The following is a 22,471-nucleotide window of genomic DNA, read 5'->3' on the forward strand; positions in this document are numbered from 1 at the left end:
CACATCAAATCAATAGGGTTTACAGTCAGCAATATTTATACCTCTTTCCCATATTAGGGAGCTACTCTCTTCCCTGATCCAGCTTTCTGGTTCTTTTTCCAGCCATGACATCATCTCCCCAGACAATAACTTGGATCCACTGGCATATCAGATTTCAGGCTCAGGGGAAAAAAAGAAAAAGGAAAAAAAAAAAAAAAGCCACAGGCCCTTTGTAATTTAACTAAAATATGCCTACTAGCTATCTACAAAATGGAGGACCCCCCAACTCTTCATCTGCATTATTCCAGCCTTTAGGTCCATGATTAGTCAACAATTTGTTTGGCTTTGTATGTTAACTCTCTTGTCAACCACCAGATGCTAGCAGGATGCTGACCAGACTTCCCTGGACAGACAACTACACTAATATGTTCTGGAGCTCCACTTCCCCAGAGCCCTTCCCCACTAGGGAAAGAGAGAGGCAGACTGGGAGTATGGATCGACCTGTCAATGCCCATGTTCAGCGGGGAAGCAGTTACAGAAGCCAGACCTTCCACCTTCTGCAACCCACAATGACCCTGGGTCCATGCTCCCAGAGGGTTAAAGAATAGGAAGGCTATCAGGGGAGGGTATGGGATACAGAGTTCTGGTGGTGGGAATTGTTTGAAGTTGTACCCCTTTTATCCTATGGTTTGTCAATGTTTCCATTTTATAAATAAATTTTTTTAAAAAAAATTATTAAAGTCTTGGGCCACATGGAACACATCTAAAACAGACTTCCTAGCTTCTTCCCACATGAAGACCTCTAGTTTCATTTGTTCTATTCCTACCTTTGAGTTCCAGTTTAATGAACAATTTGCTTTATATCTTATCACCTTTCCGCCACCAAGTTGTAGCCATTGCCATGATGCCATCCTGACTTCCCTAGAAGAAAACCTCACCAATGTGTCCTGAAGTCACCTCTCCAGAGTCCTGCCTCACTAGGGAAAGAGAGAAACAGGCTGGAGGATATGGATCGACCTGCCAACATCCATGTCCAGCAAAGAAACAGTTACAGAAGCCAGACCTTCTACCTTCTGCACCCCGTAAAGAATTTTTATCCATCCTCCCAGAGAAGAACGAAGAATAGGGAAACTTCCAATAGAAGGAATGGGACAGAACTCTGGTGGTGGGAACTGTGTGGAATTGTACCCCCGATTTTTTGTTTGTTCGTTTGGTTGGTTGGTTGGTTTTGGTTTTGGTTTTTCCTCCAGGATTATCACTGGTGCTCGGCGCCTACACTATGAATCCACTGCTCCTGGCGGCCATTCTCTTCCATTTTGTTGTCACTGTTGTTATTGTTGTTATTGCTGTTGTTGTTGTTGTTGGATAGGACAGAAAGAAATCGAGAAAGGAGAGGAAGACAGAGAGGAGGAGAGAAAGATAGACACCTGCACACCTGTCTCACTGCTTGTGAAGTGATCCCCACTGCAAGTGGGGAGCTGAGGCTCAAACCAGGATCCTTAAGCCAGTCCTTACACTTCGTGCCATGTGCACTTAAGACTCTGTGCTACCGCCCAGCCCCCTGTACCCTCTATCTTACGATCTTGTTAATCATTATTAAATCACTAATAAAAACTTTTTCTTAAAAGTTATAAAGTTAAGGGGTCAGGAAGTGGCACACTAGGTTAAACATACATAGTCTGAAGTGCAAGAACTTTCACAAGGATCCCAGTTTGAGCCCCTGATTCCCCACCTTGGGGGGGGGTCACTACACACATGGTGAAGCATGTCTGCAAAGGTCTATCTTTCTCTCTCCTCCTTCTCTATCTCCCCCTCCCCTCTCAATTTCTCTCTGTCCTAGCTGATAAAATGGAAGAAGGAAAAAACAAAAAGGCCTCCAGGAGCAGTGGACGTGCAAGCACTGAGCCTCAGTGATAATCCTGGAGACAAAAAAAAAAAAAGTTATAAAGTCATCTTCTTGGATGAAAGGAATCATGTTAAATGAGATAAGCCAAATGGAGAGGGATGAACACCAGATGATCTTACTCATAGGTGAAACGTAAGAAACAAGGACAGGAAGGAAAAGTATACTGTAGGGTGGGGTAGAGAGCATAATGGTTATGCAAAGATATTCTCATGCCTCAGGCGCTGAAGAGCCAGGTTCAATCCCACACACCACCATCAGTCAGAGCTGAGCGGTGATCTGATTTAAAAAATAATAATAATAAATAAATGTACACTGTAAAACTTGGACTGAGTATAGGGTATTACACCAAAGCAAAGGACTCTGGAGAAGGAGCAGGAGATAATGGCTTCAGGGGACCTTGAGGCCCTGGTCCATGATGATGGGAAAGGACCTAAGAGATTGGGGGTGAAAGTTTTTTGCAGACACCTGTTGTGGGGAGATGAAAAACTATACCCGCTCCTGCCCAGCCATCCGGTCTGGCTCTGGCCCTGTCCTGACCCCCACTGTGGCCCACTCTGGTCACGCCCAGCTGAGTGGTCCACCAGGCACTCGTGCCACTTCCAAAACACCCAAGTCCATGAGGGCTACCCACAGCCACCGGCACTGACGAGACAGAGCTCCAGGCCCCCAAGGTGGAATGGAGGATCAATGTGGTTTAAGAATCGATTCCAGTGGTTTATGAACCACCAGGCCCCAGCCAATGGCCACTACAAACCAACCTGCTATGAACAGGCTACTAACTGTTACACACATGCATTCCTCATTGTTCTGGCCATTGTGGGCAGTGCCCTCCTCCATCAGCTGTCTGATATTTGCTAGGAGAAGGTAACAGCATGGATTTACAGAATGGGCTTCTGTGCCCTTTTCATTGCCTCCACAGCGTTTCACATTGTATTGTGGGGGGAAAAAGTCACCTGAGAAAAGTGGAACACTGTTTTCACATGTGTGATAGAATGGTTATCTATTTCTTCATTGCTGCTTCTTGGTTAAATCTCCGTGAACGTGGACCCTTGGCATCTCATATGCATTGGTTTATTTGACTCGTGGCAGCTGGAGGAACCATTTATGTATTTATCCACCATGAAAAGTATATGGTGGTTGAACTCTTTTCTATCTCACAATGGGATTTTCTCCAGCCTTGGTGGTGACATCAATGACAACCCAAGCTTATAACTAGTCTCTGAAAAACAAGGGTGACCAAACAGTTATTATATTGATACTAAAACACAAGCAACTATTAACTTCCTGCTAAGCTAAGGAATGCCCAAGCTCAAAGACAAAAAGATGTGGTAACACCTCGAAGGCCTAGAAATTGTTTATACAGCGTGATCTCTGATGTTGGTGGTCACTTCTAGTTGTCCTACTCCTGTGTCAGCATTAAGGAAGCTATAAGTTCACACAAGCAGAAGAAATCTAAAAAAAAACAATCAATATAGACACACTGAGCTGGACAAAGAGAAGTGACAACTGAAGCTAAGATGTAAATTATAAATGGAGTGGTGTGGGTGTATTTAGCAGGGAAGAAAACTTTCAAAGAGGAAGATGAGAACCAAGGACTATGTTTTATTAAAATGAACTACTGCGTCTGGATGCATTTGCTGTCATCGTAAACATTTTAGACCTGAGCACACATGCTGCTTTTCAATGTGGGACCTGTGACCAAACTGCCTGGACAAATCAAGATGTGCAACCCAAGTGAACTAAGAGACTGAAATTTAATTCATGTATGATTCTGTCCATGCTGAGCTACTTCATTGTCTTGAAAATCTGGAGACTTTGGAGGAATTGCAGTTACCTCTTCAGTTATAGGAATAACATAAAAACCTCTTCTGTGGGAGCAGGGCAGTGACTCAGCAGGTTAAGTGCACATGGTGGAAAATGCACAGACCAGCATCAGGATCTCGGTTCGAGCCCCTGGCTCCCCACCTACAGGGGAGTCGCTTCACAAACGGTGAAGCAGGTCTGCAGGTGTCTGTGTTTCTCTCCCCCCTCTGTCTTCCCCTCCTCTCGATTTCTCTCTGTCCTATCCAACAACAATGACAGAAATAGCAACAATAATAATAACAATAACAATAAACAACAAGGGCAACAAAAAAATTTTTTATAGTTTCTTTAAAAAAAAAAACCTCTTGTTTTTGTTTGTTTTTTCCACCCTCTATTGACAGAATAACACTGATGGGCTTTGGGAACTTAGTATATTGCATGGGAGTTGTGTTCTTTCAGAGTGATGGCATCATTCCATTTGCCCATGCCATATGGCACCTGTTTGTGGCCACAGCAGCTGCAGTGCATTACTATGCCATCTGGAAATATCTTTATCAAAGACAGGTTTTATGTGCATTTATGACCAATCTGTACTATTGTCTCCAAACCAGTATTATTTTAATTATGGCACTTGGAAGTAGAGTAAGAGCTGGAAATTGCAGGGGCTGAGCAGTAGTGCAGCGGGTTAATCACACATGGTGCAAAGCCCAACCACTGGAGTAAGGATCCTGGTTTGAGACCCTGGCTCCCCACCTGCAGGGGGTTCGCTTCACAGGTGGTGAAGCAGGTCTGCAGGTGTCTATCTTTCTCTCCCCCTCTCTATCTTCCCCTCCTCTCTCCATTTCTTTGTCCTATCCAACAATGACAACAATAACCATAATAATAGTAATGATAAACAACAAGGACAACAAAAGGGAAAAAATGGCCTCCAGGAGCAGTGGATTCATAGTGTAGGCACCAAGCCCCAACAATAACCCTAAAGGCAAAAAAAAAGGAACAGAAAAGAGAAAAAAAGCTGGCAATTGCAGAGGGAGAGATAGATTGAACTGATATTCTTTATATATTTTGAATAATAATTACTGTGAAAGTATGAGAGCTGTGTTCTAGATTTCTCCCTCTCACAACAAGTAAATAGGGTAGTGAATTAATTATTCATCCCACTCCACTATCATGAAAGACTCTGAATAAACTTGGCCAACTGATGTTTACAAACCAGAATTTTGTATTTTGAGTTTCCAGGTTTTACATGGTTTTTCTAAATTACTAGGTAATGTTGTAAAAGTCAGTGTAATAACAAAGCTTCCTTTCTTCTAAATTTTTTATATTTATTTATTTTCCCTTTTGTTGCCCTTGTTGTTCTTTTTATTGTTGTTGCTGTTGTTGTTATTGTTGTTGTTATTAATGCCGTCATTGTTAGGACAGAGAGAAATGGAGAGAGATGGGAAAGGCAGAGAGGGGGAGAGAAAGATAGACACCTGAAGACCTGCTTCACCACCTGTGAAGCGACCCCCCTGCAGGTGGGGAGCCGGGGTCCTGAACTGGGATCCTTCCGCCTGTCCTTGTGCTTTGCACCAAGTGCGCTTAACCCATTGCGCTACCGCCCAAATCCCCAAAGCTTCCTTTTTAAGAGAAAATTCTTTCTATCACTTTTTCATTAGCTGTCTATAGAATCATGGACATCATGAACAGCACTATGGACCCTCTTGTGGGCCTTGACCTCAATGTGGAACAACAAGGGTAGGAACTGCCCCGCTCTCTGCGGGTCAACATATTCTGCCACTCGAAGAAGAAATGCAGTGAGTCCTGAAATGAGTACAGCCTAGACTGTTCCTAGCTGTGACCACAGAATGCAAGCTCAGACCTACAGGGATACAGAGGTTACAGAGGCTCTTGTGCTGAATGCTGTGCAGATGTCCCCTAAGGCTAGTGCCAGTTCCTGCGAGAGTTGGGACATTCTTGGAGTGCCTGTTCCACCATGTTGTCCCCTCAGGCTAGAGCCAGTTCCACGAGAGTTAATATGATATTCTCGAACTGCCCTTCCCAACCAATCCTGTCCCAGTTCGAAACTCCTGGTTTTTGCCCTATAAAGCCCTTCTTCTTCCGCCCCTCTCTCTCTTGCCCGCTCTCTTGCCCTCTCTCTTGCCCGCTTTTCACTTCGGTGATTAGACGCAGGAAAGGTTGCTGCACGAGGTGGCCATTTTGGCTAGCTCCATGTGGCCCGAACCACTGCGCTCTCACCCAACTCTGAGGTGCCCACGAATAAAGAATTGTGTTCCCTCTCCTATCAGGATCTCCTCTCTCTTTCCTCCTCATCGCAGCCCACAGCTGAATATGGGACCCAGATGAAATTGATGGGGTTCATGATTAACAGTATTTATATACTTTTCCCATAATTGGGAGCTACTCTTCTCCCTGATCCAGCTTTCTAGTCCTATTTCCAACTCTGACACCATCTCCCTAGTCAAAACCTTTAGCCCACCTGCATGTTAGCTGTCCAGCTCAGGCAAAAATTAGTAAAGTCATGGGTCCCTTGGAATATACCTAAAATAGACTTCCTAGCTTTTTCCAAAATGGAAACCCCCAAATCTCATCTGCTTTATTCTTACCTTAGGTTCCTGATTATTAAACAATTTGTTCTGCTTTATATCTTACTGCTTTTCAGCCACCAAGTTACAGATGCTACCATGATTTTCCTGGGAAGATGACCTCACCAATGTGTCCTGGAACTCCATCTCTCCAGAGTCCTGCCCCAATAAGGAAAGACAGAAACAGGCTGGGAGCATGGATCAACCTGCCAATGCCCATGTCCAGCAGAGAAGCAATTACAGAAGCCAGACTTTCCACCTTCTGCACCCCATAATGATCCTGGGTCCATACTCCCAGAGGGATAAAGAATAAAAAAGTTTTGGGGTTGGACCAGTCACATGAAAATTCCCATCATCTAGAGTCAGGTTGTACACCTAGTTAAACGCATATATTACAGTGTGCAAAGACTCTAGTTCAAGTCCCTGGTCCCCACCTGCAGGGAAAAGTTTCATGAGTGGTGAAGCAGGTCTGCACATGTTTCTCTGACTCTTTCCCTGTCTATCTCCCCCTCCCTTCTCAATTTCTATCTCTATCCAATAGTAAATAAATAAATAAATGTTTTGTTTTGTTTTTAAACATTTATTTATTCCCTTTTGTTGCCCTTATTTTATTGTTGTTGTTATTGATGTCGTTGTTGGATAGGACAGAGAGAAATGGAGAGAGGAGGGGAAGACAGAGAAGGGGAGAGAAAGATAGACACCTGCAGACCTGCTTCACTGCCTGTGAAGTGACTCCCCTGCAAGTGGGGAGCACACTTAACCCACTGCGCTACCACCCAACTCCCTTCTTTTGGTTTTTTAAAAAATCCCATAGTCTCAGAAAGTCCCACCAGGCAGTACTCTTCTGGAGTGCAGATGCATGACTCTCAGCCCAGGCTGCAAAATGTCAGCAACTGATGGCTGGAAGTTTTCTATGATGCCCAGGCCAAGTAGACCAGCCCCACCAGAAGGGTCCAGCACTGGCATTTGTAAAAGCTGCCAGCAATGGTGCAATGGCATACTTAGTAGCCTGGATTAGGAACCTCCAAGATAAACATCTCAGCATTCAAACATCTGATGAGGAGTCAGGGTGCCTGCATCCCAGAGGTTACAATATCTGATCAGAGATAAAAATACACTGTCCCACCAGTGTCAGAGTCTCTGGAAGTGCAGAATAAACAGGAAATTGTCAAGCACAGCTCAGGGCAGAAGTCCTGGAAGCCCGTCTGGGTTTGTCCGAGTGTTTCTCCAGCACAGGAGCAGAGTTCTCTTTTCTGTGCATTTCAAATATGACTTTCTTCCTATTGGCTTCCTATTGGCTCCTCTGGATCCTCAGCTCAGGGAGAGTAGGATGCTAAGCATCCCAGGTCATTCCCAGTCTGAGTTCTCCTGCCTCCAGGCAAGGGAGAACTTCCTGAGATCTCCTGGCAGACCAGTCCCACTTAAGGGGTTCCTCAAGTGACCAACAATCCTTATGGAAAACACAGAAATGCCAAATGCCTCAAAAATCAAGGGGGAAGAGAAGAGAATGAAGGTGGGGAGGACTGAGAGGGGGAGAAAGAAAAAATGAAAGCAAAGGGAGTGAGGAAGAAAACAAAGCATGGCGGTGGACTTGTGAAGACAGGTGTGGAATGAGAGGCTGTAGAAGATGAGCGAGGCTGCTAGAAGAGAGGCAGGCCCAGGACGGAGGTCAAGAAGAGGCAACAGGAAACTAGAGAGGACACTGGGAAGACAGACAAGGGACTGCAAGAGGCTGTGAAGGAAGCCTCTTGGCTGGCAAGAGGACTGTTTGTGACTCCCAATACAACACAACACACAATACTTGGGACTCCCAGAAATGAAGGACGTGGCTGCCGGCAAAACCCCTGAGGTCTCCTAGAAAACCGGAGGGCAGTCAGATGAAGATGGGCACTGTCATGACTGTTTTGTTTTGTTTTTTTTCTTTAATTTTTACCATCAGGGTTATCACAGGACTTGGTGCCTGTACAATGAATCCACCAGTCCTGACAGCCTTTATTTGTTTGTTTGTTGGTTGGTTAGTTGGTTGGTGTTTGTTGTCTGCAGGTGTCTTTCTTCCCCCGTCTTCCCCTCCTCTCTCCATTTCTCTCTATCCTATCCAACAATGATGACATCAGTAACAACAACAATAATAACTACAACAATAAAACAAGGGCAACAAAAGGGAATAAACAAATACTTTTTTTAAAAAAGGGGGATGAAAAAAGAAAAAATGACTGCCAGGAGCAGTGAATTCCTAATGCAGACACTGAGCCGAGCAAAACCCTGGTAGGGAAGGAAGACCTTGTGTTATGTTGACTCTGCACAGACGGCCAAGGTGGTAGCTCAATGGGTAGAATGGCATGCCCTAAGGTATCAGGCCCCGGCTGAGATCCCTGGCACCACATACGACAGAGAGGTGCTATGCTATCTCAATCTCTCTTCCTGCCACTTGTGAGCTTTCTCAAATTTTAAATTCAAAAGTAAGAATAAATAAAATTAAAAATTTCAGACTCAGATGAAGGAAGTAACACAACAGTTACACAGCAGACTCAATCCTAAGGCTCTGAGGTCCCAGGATCACCGTAAGCCAGAGCTGAGCAGTGCTGAGATTAAAATAATAATAATAATAATAATTCAAGCAGGAGCTCTTAAAACTGTGACCAAAGATAAAGTTCTCCCTGAGATGTGATCAGCACTGAGTAGTGATGTGTATTCTTGGGGTAAGACAAGAGATAAGACCTTGCATGCTGGCAAGCCTAGCCTTCTTTCCTCAGGAGGGCCATTCTGAAGACTATGCTTTATGAACTGAGGCGATGCCTGTGGAAGGAGTCACAACATGTGATGCAATTCCTGACTTTAAAAAAAAAAAAAAAAAAACTTGACACACACACAAAAAATAAATAAAATAATAAAAATTCATGCACAGTATGAATCGCAAGGACCCCTACAAGGATCCCAGTTGGAGTGCCCGGCTCCCCTCCTGCAGGGGGGGGTCGCCTCACAAATGGTGAAGCAGGTCTGCAGGTGTCTATCTTTCTTTCCCCCTCTCTATGTTCCCCTCCTCTCTCAATTCTCTCTGTCCTGTCAGAAATAAATAAATAATTTTTTTAATGGCCACAGGAGCAGTGGTTTCATAGTGCCAGATCCAAGCCCCAGCAATAACCCTGGAGGCAAAAAAAAAAAAAAATTCAGGCATAAAGACCCCAAAGTCCACACACACACACACACACACACACACACACACACAAACTCTTTTCTGTCCTCTTTCAATGATTGCCTAGTTTTAGTGCAATAAACCAAATTCAGTCCAAGTTTTACTTTTTTGTGTTTTCCCTCTTTCTGTCCTTACTTATTAAATTCTACCAGAGGCTAGGTGGTGGCGCCACTGGTAGAGCACATATATTGCAAGGCACAAGGATCCGTGTTCAAGCCCCTAGTCCCCACCTTCAGAAGTAAAGTATCATGAGCAGTGAAGCAGTGCTGCAGGTATCTCACTGTCTCTCTCTCTCTTTCTCTCCCTCTTTTTGTTTTTAATTCTCTTGATTTATTTATTGGATAAAGACAGCCAGAAATCAAGAGGGGAGGGAGATATAGAGACACGGAAATAGAGACACCTACAGCACTGCTTCACCACTGACAGACTTTTCCCTTATAGGTGGGGAACAGGGACTCAAAGCTGGATCCTTGTGCACTGTAACATGGGGACTCAACCAGGTGTGTCACCACCTGGCCCATTGTCTCTCTCCCTCTCTATTCCTCCTTCCCTCCATATTTTTCTCTGTCTCTATCCAATAATAAACAAATATATTTTTTAAAATTCTGCCTATGAGTGAAGGAAACTAATCCTTCTCTTTTTGGTTCATGTCACTTAACATAATTCCTTCAAGCAAGGATGATTCCTTTGCCAAGAAGAGGCAAAGGAAGTGACTATCATTTTTAACAGTTGAGTTATATATTTTTTAATTTCTTTATTGGAAAATTAATGTTTTACATTCGGCAGTAAATACAATAGCTTGTACATACATAATATTTCCCAGTTTTCCATATAACAATACAGCCCCCACTAACTCCTCTGTCATCCTTTTTGGATCTGTATTTTCCCCCCACCCACCCCAGAGTCTTTTATTTTGGTACAATATGCCAATTCCAGTTCAAGTTCTACTTGTGTTTTCTCTTCTGATCCTGTTTTTCAACTTCTGCCAGAGAGTGAGATCATCCCATATTCATTTTATAGCATTTGTTCTATTCTCCTGAAAAATGTGGTTGGGATCTTGATGGGGATAGCATTAAATTTGTAGATGGCTCTGGGTAGTATATTCATTTTGATGATGTTAATTCTTCCAACCCATGAACATGGAATATTTTTCCACTTCTTTACGTCTTTTTCAATTTCCTTGAGTACTGACTCATAATTTTCAGTATACAAGTCTTTCACTTCTTTGGTTGGGTTTATTCCTACATATTTTACTGTTTTTGTTGCTATAGCAAAAGGAATTGATTTCTGGATTTCAACTTCTTCTACCTTAGTGTTTGCATAGAGGAATGCCACTGATTTTTGAATGTTAATTTTGTAGCCTGACACCTTACTGTATTGCCTGATGATATCCAAAAGCTTCTTGCTGGATTCCTTAGGTTTTTTTATGTATGCTATCATGTCATCTGCAAATAGGGAGAGTTTGACTTCTCTTCTAATCTGTATCCCTTTAATTCCTTGCTCCTGCCTGATTGCTATGGCAAGAACTTCCAACACTATGTTGAATAGTAATGGTGATAGTGGGCAGCCCTGTCTAGTACCTGATCTGAGTGGAAATGCTTCCAGTTTTTCACCATTGAGTATGATGTTGGCTGTAGGTCTGCTATATATAGACTCCACTATCTTCAGGAATTTTCCATCTATTCCCATTTTTGTAGTGTTTTGATCATAAAGGGATGTTGTGTTTTGTCAAAGGCTTTCTCTGTATCTATTGATATGGCCATGTGGTTATTAGTCTTGCTTTTATTGATGTGGTGGATCATGTTGATTTGATTTACATATATTAAACCAACCTTGCATGCCTGGGATAAACCCCACTTGGCCATGATGAACAATCTTTTTTATATACTGCTGTATCCAGTTGGCTAGAATTTTGTTCAATATTTTAGCATCTATGTTCATCAGCAATATTGGTCTGTAGTTTTCTTTTTTGGTTGTATCCCTGTCGGCTTTTGGTATCAAACTGATGTTGGCTTCATAGTATTCATAGTTTTCCAGTGTCTTCAATCTTCTGGAAGACTTTTAAAAGTAGAGGTATTAGTTCCTCTTTGAAGGTTTTGTAGAATTGATTTGTAAAACCATCTGGTCCAGGACTTTTACTTTTGGGGAGGTTTTGATAACTGTTTCTGTTTCATTATCTGTGATGGGCCTGTTCATGTTATCTAGCTCCTCTTTACTTAGTTTTGGAAGTTCATACGTATCTAGGAAATCGTCCATTTCTTCCAGGTTCTCTAGCTTGGTGGCATATAGTTGTTCATAGAAGCCTCGCATGATATGTTGAATTTCTTTGGTATCTGTTGTGATATCTCCTCTTTCATTTACTATCTGATTTATTTGGGTCTTCTCCATTTTTTGCTTTGTGAGTCTGCCTAAGGTTTGTCGATTTTGTTCACTCTTTCCTAGAACCAACATTTACTATCATTGATCTTTTATATGTTCTTCTTATTTTCAGTGTTATTTATTTCTGCCCTAACTTTAGTGACTTCTGTCCTTCCGGTTGCTTTAGGGTTCCTTTGTTCTTCTTCTTCTAGGTCTTTAAGATGGCCAATCAGGCTGTTTATTTGTGCTTTTACTTATTTCCTAATGTGTGCTTGTACGGCTATGAACTTCCCTCTCAGTACTGCCTGAGCTGTATCCCTAATATTTTGATAGCTTGTGTCTTCATTTTCATTGAACTCTTGAAGCATTTTGATTTCTTCCTTTATTTCTTCCTTTATTCCTCTCTGACCCAGTAGTTGTTAAGGGGTGTACTATTGAGCTTCCACATTTGGGGACTATTACTAATCTTTTGTTGATTGTTAAGTGTTAGTTTAATTCCACTGTGGTCTAAGATGCTTGGAATGATTTCAATGCTCTTGAATTTGCTGATGCTGTCTTTATGGCCTAACATATGGTTTATCCTTGAGAATGACCCTTGTGGATTTGAGTAAAATGTGTATTCCAGTTTCTTAGGATGAATGACTCTGAAAATGTCCAATAGTTCTAGTTTATCTATCTCTTCATTTAGCTCCCTCATGTCTTTATTGATTTTCTGCCTGGATGATCTGTCAAGTTGAGAGAGTGGGGTGTTGAAGTCCCCTACTATTGCTGTGTTGCTGTTAATATATTGCTATAGCTCTTTCAGTAGACATTTGATGTATTTAGATGGCTTCTCATTGGGTGCATAGATGTTAATAATTGTTAAGTCCTCTTGATTGACTGATCCTCTGATCATTAAATAATGTCCATCCCTATCTTTTTTAATTTTATTTATTTTAAAGTCTGTCGTGTCAGATCTGAGAATAACTGTTCCTGCCCCTTTTTGTGGGCCATTGGCTTGTATGATAGTTTTCCATCCTTTCACTTTGAGTCTGTGTTTGTCTTGTTGAGTTAGGTGGGTTTCCTGTAGACAGCATATTGTTGGGTTGTGTTTTCTGATCCATCTTCCTACTCTGTGTCTTTTAATAGGTGAATTCAGGTCATTGACATTTATTGATAACAAAGACTGAAGATAGTTTAGCACCATTCTTATAGAGTTTTAGAGTGTTCTGATATATGGCCTATTTATGGTGGTCTGACTGTTTATAGGAGACCTTTCAGAACTTCTTTCATTGCAGGCTTGGCGATAGTTGATTCTTTCAACTGCTGCTTGTCTGAGAAGGTTTTTATGCCTCCATGTAGTCTGAATGACAGTCTAGCAGGAGACAGTATTCTTGGTTGAAAGCCTTTCTTATTGAGCACTTGATAGATATCTTGCCATTCTCTTCTGACCTTTAGTATTGTGTGGAGAAGTCTGCTGTTAACCTTATGGGTTTTCCTCTGTAGGTGACTCTTTGTTTTTCTCTTGCAGCCTTCAGGATCTTTTCTTTATCCTTGTTCCTTTCCATTCTAAATATGATGTGTCTTGGTGTCTTTAAGTCTGGGTTAAATCTTTTTGGGACCCTCTGGGCTTCTTGAACCTTTATGTCTTTGATGTTGTCTAGAGTAGAGAAGTTCTCAGCTATTATGTCCTGAAGAATGCTTTCTTCCCCTCCCTTCTTCCTCTGGTAAGCCAATAATGCATATACTATTTCTTTTGAAGTCATCCTATAGGTCTCTGTTGTTGTTTTCAGTATCTCTTAATCTCTTTTTGAGATCTCTTACTTCTTTTTTAGTTGTCTCTAATTCATCCTCGATCTTGCTAATTCTGTGTTCAGCCTCATTGATTCTATTCTCTCTGCCCTCTACTGTTTTCTGGAGTTCATCTATTTTGTTACCCTGTTCTGATACTGTTTTAGCTTGTTCAGCTAGTTGTGTTCTTAGCTCAGCTCTTTCAGCTTTCAGCTCTCTAATAATCTTGAGATAATTAGTGTTTTCTTCCAGAGTCTCATTTGTTGTTTCTGCATTTCTGATGACAATTCTTTCAAACTCTTTACTCACTCCTGTGATTATTTTCTTCACTAGTGTTTGGATGTTTGTGGGGAGCCATATGTGCCCTTAAGGTTGCTACTGGCATGGCCACAGAATCTCTGTTCGCAGAAGGCCTTGCTTAAAAGATAATTTCCTGCTTTTCTACTCCTTAGAGTCTTTGTTCACAGCTGGCCTTGCTCAAGAGATAAGTTTCTGTCTCCCAACTCCACTTCCCCATGAATCACCCAGGACCTTCCAATAATGCTGATCAGCAAGGCAACACACCACTTCAATCAGTGGTCCCGACTGCTAACTCCCCCCTTGCCCTGGTCTTAAAAGCAGCACCTTTGGTGCTAATAAACAGACTTGATCAGAATCTTGACTTGTCTCATTTCTCTCGCGTGTCTTGTCCCCTTCCCTCTCCCCTCTTGTCCTTCTCCTCACTCCCTCTCCTAGGTTAACCCACGTTGAAGGTCCTGCGGGACGGGACAGATGTTGACCTCACTGTTTTGTGCTTCAACCTTTGGGGGGCTTTTAGCTGGACTCTTGTCCTGTTTTATTTCTCCAATATTTCTTCTTGTTGGTTTAACCATTTTATATATTATGTTATGAGGTCCCTCTCTCAGTACTTTTCAAATTACTGATCACTCTTGCCTGGATTGACTTGTGTCTAAGTAAGGTAATTAAAAGGTTCACAGTTGTGGAAATTGACAGTTGTTTCAATATTATTTTAATCCCTGAGTTGGAGCACAGTGGCTTAAAAGCCTCTTTTGTTCTTTTTCTTCCCTGTAGGCTATGGGAGTCTGAGGGCTTTTAAACTATAAGTAGGCTTCTTAGCTTAATCACTGACTCCAGTGATTTGGTGGGTTCCTGAAGTCATTCTAGTCCTGTTTTGTTGTGGTCCCAGGTGGTCTCCTTTGGTATTCCTAGTTGACCCAGGAGAGGAGAGAAACACAGCTGCTGCTGCATCATAGCCCCACCTCTGGAAGTCTGAGTTATATTTTTTTAAACAAGATCCTTTTTAATTTTTATTTATTTACTATTGGATAGAGACAGAGAAAAATTGAGAGGGAAGGGAGAAATAGAGAGGGAGAGAGAGATTTGCAGCCCTGCTTCACCACTCATGAACCTTTCCCCCTTCAAGTGGGGACCAGGGGCTTGAACCTGGGTCCCTGAGCACTGTAATGTGAGCACTTAACCAGGTGCACCACCGTTTGGCCATAAGATCTTTTTTCATATGTATTTATTTATTCCCTTTTGTTGCCCTCGTTTTATTGTTATAGTTATTATTTTTGTTGTCATTGTTGGATAGGACAGAGAGAAATAGAGAGAGGAGGGGAAGACAGAGAGGGGGAGAGATAGACACCTGCAGACCTGCTTCACCACCTGTGAAGCAACTCCCCTGCAGGTGGGGAGGTGGGGGCTCGAACCGGGATCCTTACACCGGTCCTTTCACTTTGCGCCACATGCATTTTACCCGCTGTGCTACTACCCAACTCCCCACAAGATCTTTTTTTAAACTTTACTTATTTTATGTATGGAAATGTGTACTTAACCAGGTGTACCACTGACCATCTCCCTACCATAACTTTCTGAGCCACACCACTGTCGTTGGACATCTGTGTTACATGTAAGTTTGGGCTATTACAAATTGTGCTACTATGAATACATATCTGTGTACATGAGTACATAGATCTCTCACAGAGAGATAAGAGATTGTACCCATGTGTCAACTATACTGTAAACCATTAATCCCCCCTCCAATAAAATGATAAAAGAAAAAGAGAAAGAAAATATTCCAACTTTCCAGATTCTTGTCGCCTGAGACCCTCCTCAGCCTCCCCAGGCTTCTGAATCCTCCCTTCTTCCTCTCTCCTCCCCCAGCCCAGGAAGACAAAGCCAGGGCTACAGGCCACAGAAACAGCCTGACTTAGTTTCTAAAGACAAGTGTGTCTCTAAGCCCCCAGTCTGTGCCTGATCCCCAGGGAAGACCTCTGAAATGGCATCAAGAGTGTGAACCCACCCCTGTAAGCCCCTGATGAAGCTGCACCCTCCCCACCATCGTGGGATGGGCACTCTGCAGGTCCTGCCCATCCCTTCACTCCAGCTGCCCTCTTACACTCAGCACACACAAGGCCCAGTGTCAAGGGGAAAGACCACTATCTGCCTGCAGAGCCTGCTTTTGCCACTACAACTTTGTTTCTGCTCTGCACCCAGCCTGGAAATCCTCCCACCACACATACACACACACACACACACACACACACACACACACACACACTTGAAATAATAAGAGAAAAGCAGCACACACATTAGCACACGTTCTTGGTGGGAACCCCTGTTGCTGTTTTGACATCAGAGCCACAAAGCTCAGCTCAAGTCCCACCTTCTCCAGGGATCCTTCGTGGAGAGCAAGCACCTTGCTGTTTGCAGCTCTGCCTGCTGCCTCGTGTGTGTGCTACAGCCCTGGCCAGCACAGAATGGGCACGGAGAGAGGGCTCTGCCCAGGCAGGCTCTGCTGGGCTGAAGCAGGACTGGGGAGCCTCTTTCCCTGGGGCACAGGATGCCTATGCAAACATGGACACTGCTGATTCCTGCCTGTCTCCCTTCCCTGCAGCCTGGCACTCTCAGATCCACCCAGGACCGAGTTGCTAAGGCTGCAGTCAGGCCCCTAGCCGGTATGTGCCACTGAGCCAGCCAGATCTACAGGAGGGGAAAAGGTCTTCAAATCCAGGCTCTGAATCCAGTACACCCAGTGTGACCTTGTCTGTCCCTGCAGGCCCTCACCCCCCTTGCCCATCTCACCTGTTCCTCCCCATAGTCTCATGGTCTTTCACCACCACGTGAAGCTCAGAGCTCTGGTCCAAAGGGATGCCCTTGAGGTCCCACTCAAAACCCTGGAAGGGAAGAAAAGGTGTCTTCATTTATGGCCCCCAAGGGACAAGTCTATGCCTGAACCCCTTCCCCTCCTGAGCCGCTTCCCTGGAGGACACCAAACAGGCAGCTATGATGAGTGGGTGCATGAGTGAGTAGGAAAAGCCAGGAGTACCAGCACTTCATAAGTGACAGTGACAGTCAGGGGCCCAGGGAAAAAGCCCAGACTCCCACCACCCCTTCTTTCAGCTAGAAAGATCAGCCAACTGGGGACAATACTCAGTAACCCTACTAGGTCCTCAGGGATCAAGCTGGGTTTGCTCAGAAGCCAGTGGGCAGCATGAGTTGGTGCCATGATGAGTGGGTCTCCCGAAAGGAGAGACTCCCCTATGCATCTCAACTGGGACCCTGCCCCATCAGCCTTCCCCTCCCTGACAACCCCACACATACACCTGCGCCCCTCCCCCCCACACACACACACACACTTATCCCACAGTGACAGCAGAAGGGAAAAAAGTGGAGGAAGGGCAGGGGGGCTCACATACCTCGTTCCACACAGGGTTCACGTTGTTCTTGATAACCTTGGTTCTCTTCTTCACCCCTAGGAGAGACACAGAGGGAGAGTGAGCAGAAGTCTCCTGTACCCTCACTTGTACCAAGTTAAAGAGGACTTCAGAGATACACTGATATCACAGCTTCTCTCTTTTGGGGGCCTACAAACAGTAGCCACATCAGAAAGGTGTTTTTTTTTGGTGGGGGGGGGTGGAGGAGGTGGTGGTGCATCTGATTAAGCTAACATATTCCCATGCAAAAAAGACCAGGGTTTGAGACCCTGCTCCCCCCTGCAGGGGGGAACGCTTTGTGAGCCATGAAGCAGGTATCTATCTTTCTCTCCCTTTCTCTCCTTCTCTATCTCCCCTACCCTCTTAATTTCTCTCTGTCCTATCAAATAAAACAGAAAGAAAAATAAATGGCTACCAGGAGCAGTGGATTCATAGTGCAGGCATCAAGCCCCAGCAATAACCCCAATAGCAAAAAGAAAAAGAAAAAAGAAAAAAGGTGTTTTTAAAAGACAGTCCCTAGGAGTCAGATGGTGGTGTGTTATATCTGATTAAACACACACATTTCAGTGCTACGGACCCAGGTTCAAGCCCCAGATCCCCACCTACAGGTGGAAAGCTTCACTATTGGTGAAGGAGGGCTGCAGGTGTCTTTCCCTACCTCCCCTCACCTCTCTATTTCTCTGTCTCTATCCAATAATAAATAAAAATACTAAATAATAATAATAATAAAGTCCCTAGTCAGACTCTTCTCAATGAATGTTATTGTATACCTGACTTACTCTCTCTCTCTCTCTCCCTCTCTCCCTCTCTCCCTCTCTCCCTCTCTCCCTCTCTCTCTCTCTCTCCCTCTCTCCCTCTCTCTCTCTCTCTCTCCCTCTCTCTCTTTTTTTTTTTTCCTTACCAGAGCACTGCTCAGCTCTCATTTATGGTGGTACAGGGGACTGAACCCGGGGCTTTGGAGCATCAGGCATGAGAGTCTCTTTCTTTGCATAACTATTATGCTATCTACCCCCCCCAACCCCTTTTTATCTTTATTGGGGAGATTAATGGTTTACAGTTGATAGTAAAATACAGTAGTTGGTACACATGTAACATTTTTCAGTTTTCCACATAATTGATTCATGTCATTATTCTTTAAAAAAAAAAAAAAAACACCCACCTCAGGCCAGCAGAATAGCTCACCTGGATGCAATGTCTGCTTTGCCATGCACACAACCCAGGTTCATGCCCAGTACCCAATGATTTTGAGGAAGCTTCATGTTGTGGTATCTTCCCCACACCCCCATATCTCTCTCTTTGTCTGAAAACATTGGCCCAGAGCACTGAAACCCCAGAGACAACAGCAAAAAAATCCTATCTCCGAAAACTAAATATTCTATTTGCAGGGGGCCAGGCGGTGGTGCATCTGGCTGAGTGCTCACATTACAGTGCGCCAGGACTCGGGTTCGAATACCTGGTCCCCACCTGCAGGGGGAAAGCTTCACAAGTGGTGAAGCAGGGCTGCAGGTGTCTCTCTGTCTCTCTTCATCTCTATCTCCCCTACCCTCTCAATTTCTGTCTATCTCTCTCCAATAAATAAATAAATAAATAAATAAATATAATTTTTTAAAGTTTCTATTTACATTAAATGTCCAGGAGAGGCACAGTCACAGAGACAGAAAATAGACTGGTTGTTTCTGGGGACTAGATGGATATAGAAATGCAGAGTAAAGACTAAGAGGTTTTCTTTTGAGGCTGTGATGTAATATTCTAGAGTTAGTGCTGATAGTTGTACAACATTGTCTGTATCCTAAAAACTATCTAAATTGTACACTTTTAAGTTGAAAATGGCAAATTTTACCTCAAACTATTTTTTTTCTTTTTTTTTTTTTTTGCCTCCAGGATTATTGCTGGGGCTTGGTGCTTGCACTACGAATCCACTGCTCCTGGAGGCTATCTTATCCCTTTTGTTGCCCTTGTTGCTTATAGTTGTTATTATTGTTGTTGTTGTTGTTGTTATTGCTGTCATTGTTGGTGGATAGGACAGGGAGAAGTCGAGAGAGGAAGGGAAGACAGAGAAGGGGAGAGAAAGACAGACACCTGCAGACTGGCTTCACCGCTTGTGAAGCGACTCCCCCTGCAGGTGGGGAGCCAGGGGCTCGAATCAGGATCCTTATGCCAGTTCTTATACTTTGTGCCATGTGCGCTTAACCATGTGTTACTGCCCAGCCCCCTTACCTTGACCTATTTAAAAGGTTTGTTTTATATGTGGTGCCAGGGCTCAATCAAACATGGAACCTTATGCATGCAAGCCAGACACTTTACCCAACGTGATACCATGATTCGGTGAATACCACTGATTTTTACTTATAAGCCACTACCTTGACTTTCATTTATTAGTTGTCACTGCCAGGGCTTTATCACACTGGGCTGACTTTTTTCAGATAGACATAGATCGGAACAGACAGGGGGAAATATCACAGCAGTGAGGATCAGGCTCAAACCTAGGTCACACTCATGGCAAAGCAGATGCACTACAAAGGTGAGCTATTTTGCTTGCCTGCTACTTCCAATTTTAAAAAAAACACTTCAGGGTGGAAGAGATGGTATGATAGTTATACAGAGAAGACCTCATGCCTGAGGCTCCAAAATCCAGAAGTTCAATCCCCTACATCACACTATAATTGAGTAGTGTTCTAGTCTGTCTGTCTGTCTCTCTCTCTCTCTCCCTCTCTCTCTCTCTCTCTCTCTCTCCTCCCTCCCTCCCTCTGTGTGTATCTATCTCTATGTATCTCTCATATTAAAATAACATGAATAAAATATCTACTTCACTGTCCCTTTAAAGCACACTATCCTAAATCAGTTCTATCTGCTCTTGATGGCTGGGCTGAAGGAATGCAGAATGGTTTTGAGACAGACAGTAAGAACAAACACTGGAGGCTGAGAAATAGCCCACTTAGAAGAACATAGCCTCACCAAGTTCAAAGCCCTGGATTTGAGCCCCTGAGTCAGTACCACATGGAAGCACTAGGGAAGCTCCATGGATGATGGCGCAGTGCTGAGATGACTTTCCATCTTCCTTCCCTATTTTTCTAAACAAAAAGAAAGAAATATTGGACCAGGAGAACACTCAGCAGATTCACACACAACATATGCACATGGTCCAAGGTTCACTTCCCAGCACTGCATGAGAAAAAAGAGTGGGTTGGGAAGACAGCATAATGGTCATGGCAAAGACTTTCATTTCCTGAGGCTCTCCATCCCAGGGTCAGTCTCTGGGACTGCGAAAAGCCAGAACTGAGCAATACTAAGTGAGAGAGGGAAGAAGAGGGGGTGAGAGGTGATGCACCTGGTTAAGTGCACACATTACCATGCAAGAGGACCTGGGTTCAAGCTCCTGCTCCCCACCTTCAAGGGGAAGCTCTGTGGGTAGTGAAATGGGTACTACAGGTGTCTTTTTGTTTTTCTCCCTCTCTATCTCTCCTCCTTCTCAACATCTCCATGTCCTACCAAATAAAGGTGAAAGAGGGGGGTGGATCCACGTGGTGGTACACCCAGTTAAGTGCATACATTACAGTGAGCAAAGACTGGTCCCCATCTGCAGGGGGAAAGCTTCATCAGTAGTGAAGCAGGGCTGCAATTGTCCATCTCCTTCCCTCTTTATCTCCCCCTCCCTTTTCAATTTCTCTCTGTTTCTATCCAATAATAAAATAATAATAATAATATAAAGAGGGTTTGTCTGTTTGTTTTTACTTTTTTAAAGGAAAAAAGGTGGCCACTAGGAGTGGTGGATTCATCATGCAGGCACCAAACTCCAGGGATAACCCTGATGGTAAAAAAAAAAAAAAAAAAGGGGGGGGGGAGGGAAGGGAAGAGGGAAAGGGAGGAGAAGGGAGAAGAGGGGAGGGGAGGGGAGGGGAGGGAAGTAGATGAGAGTCGCTGGTCTGTCTGACTTCTATTAAGCATCAGAAGTGGACTGGTGCTCAGTGAGCCAATGGATGATTAAAAGTGTTCAGCCAGACACAGAACTTAGACTCAGGTTAGATTTTAAAGATCACCTGGTTCAACCCAACCACACAAGAGTCTCGTCTTCAGTGTGTCCAGCAATCCACCTGCTAATTTTAAAGGGAGTGTCACATGGACCTAGGCAACCCCACAGAGTTCTAGAAACATCTCCCACTCTGACCTCCCTGTGGGTTCAGACCATTCAGCATGTTTCAGAGCTGAGAGAAGCAGAAAGGGTCAAGGACATGTGCAGAGTTTATGGATGAATTTGGAGAGAGAAAAGAAAGCAAAAGAAAAACCACAGAGGAGCCAGGTGGTGATGCACCTGGTTGAGTGTACATGTTACAACTTCCAAAAGACGACACAGAGAAAAAAAGAAAGAAAGAAAGAAAGAAGGAAGGAAAGAAAGAAAGAAAGAAAGAAAGAAAGAAAGAAAGAAAGAAGGAAAGAAAGAGAAGAGAAACACAATTCATAATAGCCCAAATCTGGAAGAAACCTAGTTGTCCCACAACAGATTAGTGGCTAAGAAAGTTGTGATATGGGGAGCTGGGCGGTAGCATAGCGGGTTAAGCGCACGGCGGCACAAAGTGCAAGGACCCGCATAAGGACCCCAGTTCGAGCCCCTGGCTCCCCACCTGCAGGTCTGCAGGTGTCTCTCTTTCTCTCCCCCTCTGTCTTCCCCTTCTCTCTCCATTTCTCTCTGTCCTATCCAACAATGACGACATCAATAACAACAAAAATAATAACTTTTAATAATATGTATTGCTTCAAAACAAAAGGTTCTGGGGAAGGAGGGCAGAGAGGGATGGGGAGGACATTGGGTGCTGGTGCATGATAGTGGGAAAGGACCTAAATTGGGGGGAGTGTTCTGTAGACATCTATTCATCATGAGGGAGATGAGAACGAGTACCCATGTGTCAACAACTGTGCTGTAAACCATGAACTCCCCCAATGAAATGATGAGTGTTTTTTTTCTAATAATGTCTATCTCCAAAGGCTTTTGAGGGGATATGAGGTGTTTTTTTTTTCTTTTTTTTTTTTTTTGCCTCCAAGGTTATTGATAGGGCTGAGTGCCTGCACTACAAATCCACTGCTCCTGGAGGCCATTTTTCCCATTTTGTTGCCCTTGTCGTTGCCCTTGCTGTTGTTGTTGGACAGGACAGAGAGAAATAGAAAG

The 22,471-nt window shown here is 43.8% G+C and overlaps 1 protein-coding gene and 1 pseudogene across 17 annotated transcripts in view; one reads left to right on the top strand and one right to left on the bottom strand.

Moving 5' to 3' along the window:
* DYSF (dysferlin) overlaps positions 1 to 22,471 on the bottom strand; it is a 272,723-nt gene that overhangs the window by 224,573 nt on the left and 25,679 nt on the right. For all 17 annotated transcript variants that reach the window (XM_060187109.1, XM_060187107.1, XM_060187114.1 and 14 more), the window contains exons 2-3: positions 17,293 to 17,348; positions 16,679 to 16,770 (exon numbers count right to left, since the gene is read on the bottom strand). In XM_060187109.1, the coding sequence (XP_060043092.1) occupies positions 16,679 to 16,770; positions 17,293 to 17,348 (148 nt within the window). The remainder of the gene's footprint in view (positions 1 to 16,678; positions 16,771 to 17,292; positions 17,349 to 22,471) is intronic.
* On the top strand, positions 2,573 to 5,683 carry LOC132537470 (monocyte to macrophage differentiation factor-like; annotated as a pseudogene).

The sequence above is a fragment of the Erinaceus europaeus genome, chromosome 3 (genome assembly GCF_950295315.1).
Source record: "Erinaceus europaeus chromosome 3, mEriEur2.1, whole genome shotgun sequence".
In the NCBI taxonomy this organism is placed as follows: Eukaryota; Metazoa; Chordata; class Mammalia; order Eulipotyphla; family Erinaceidae; genus Erinaceus; species Erinaceus europaeus.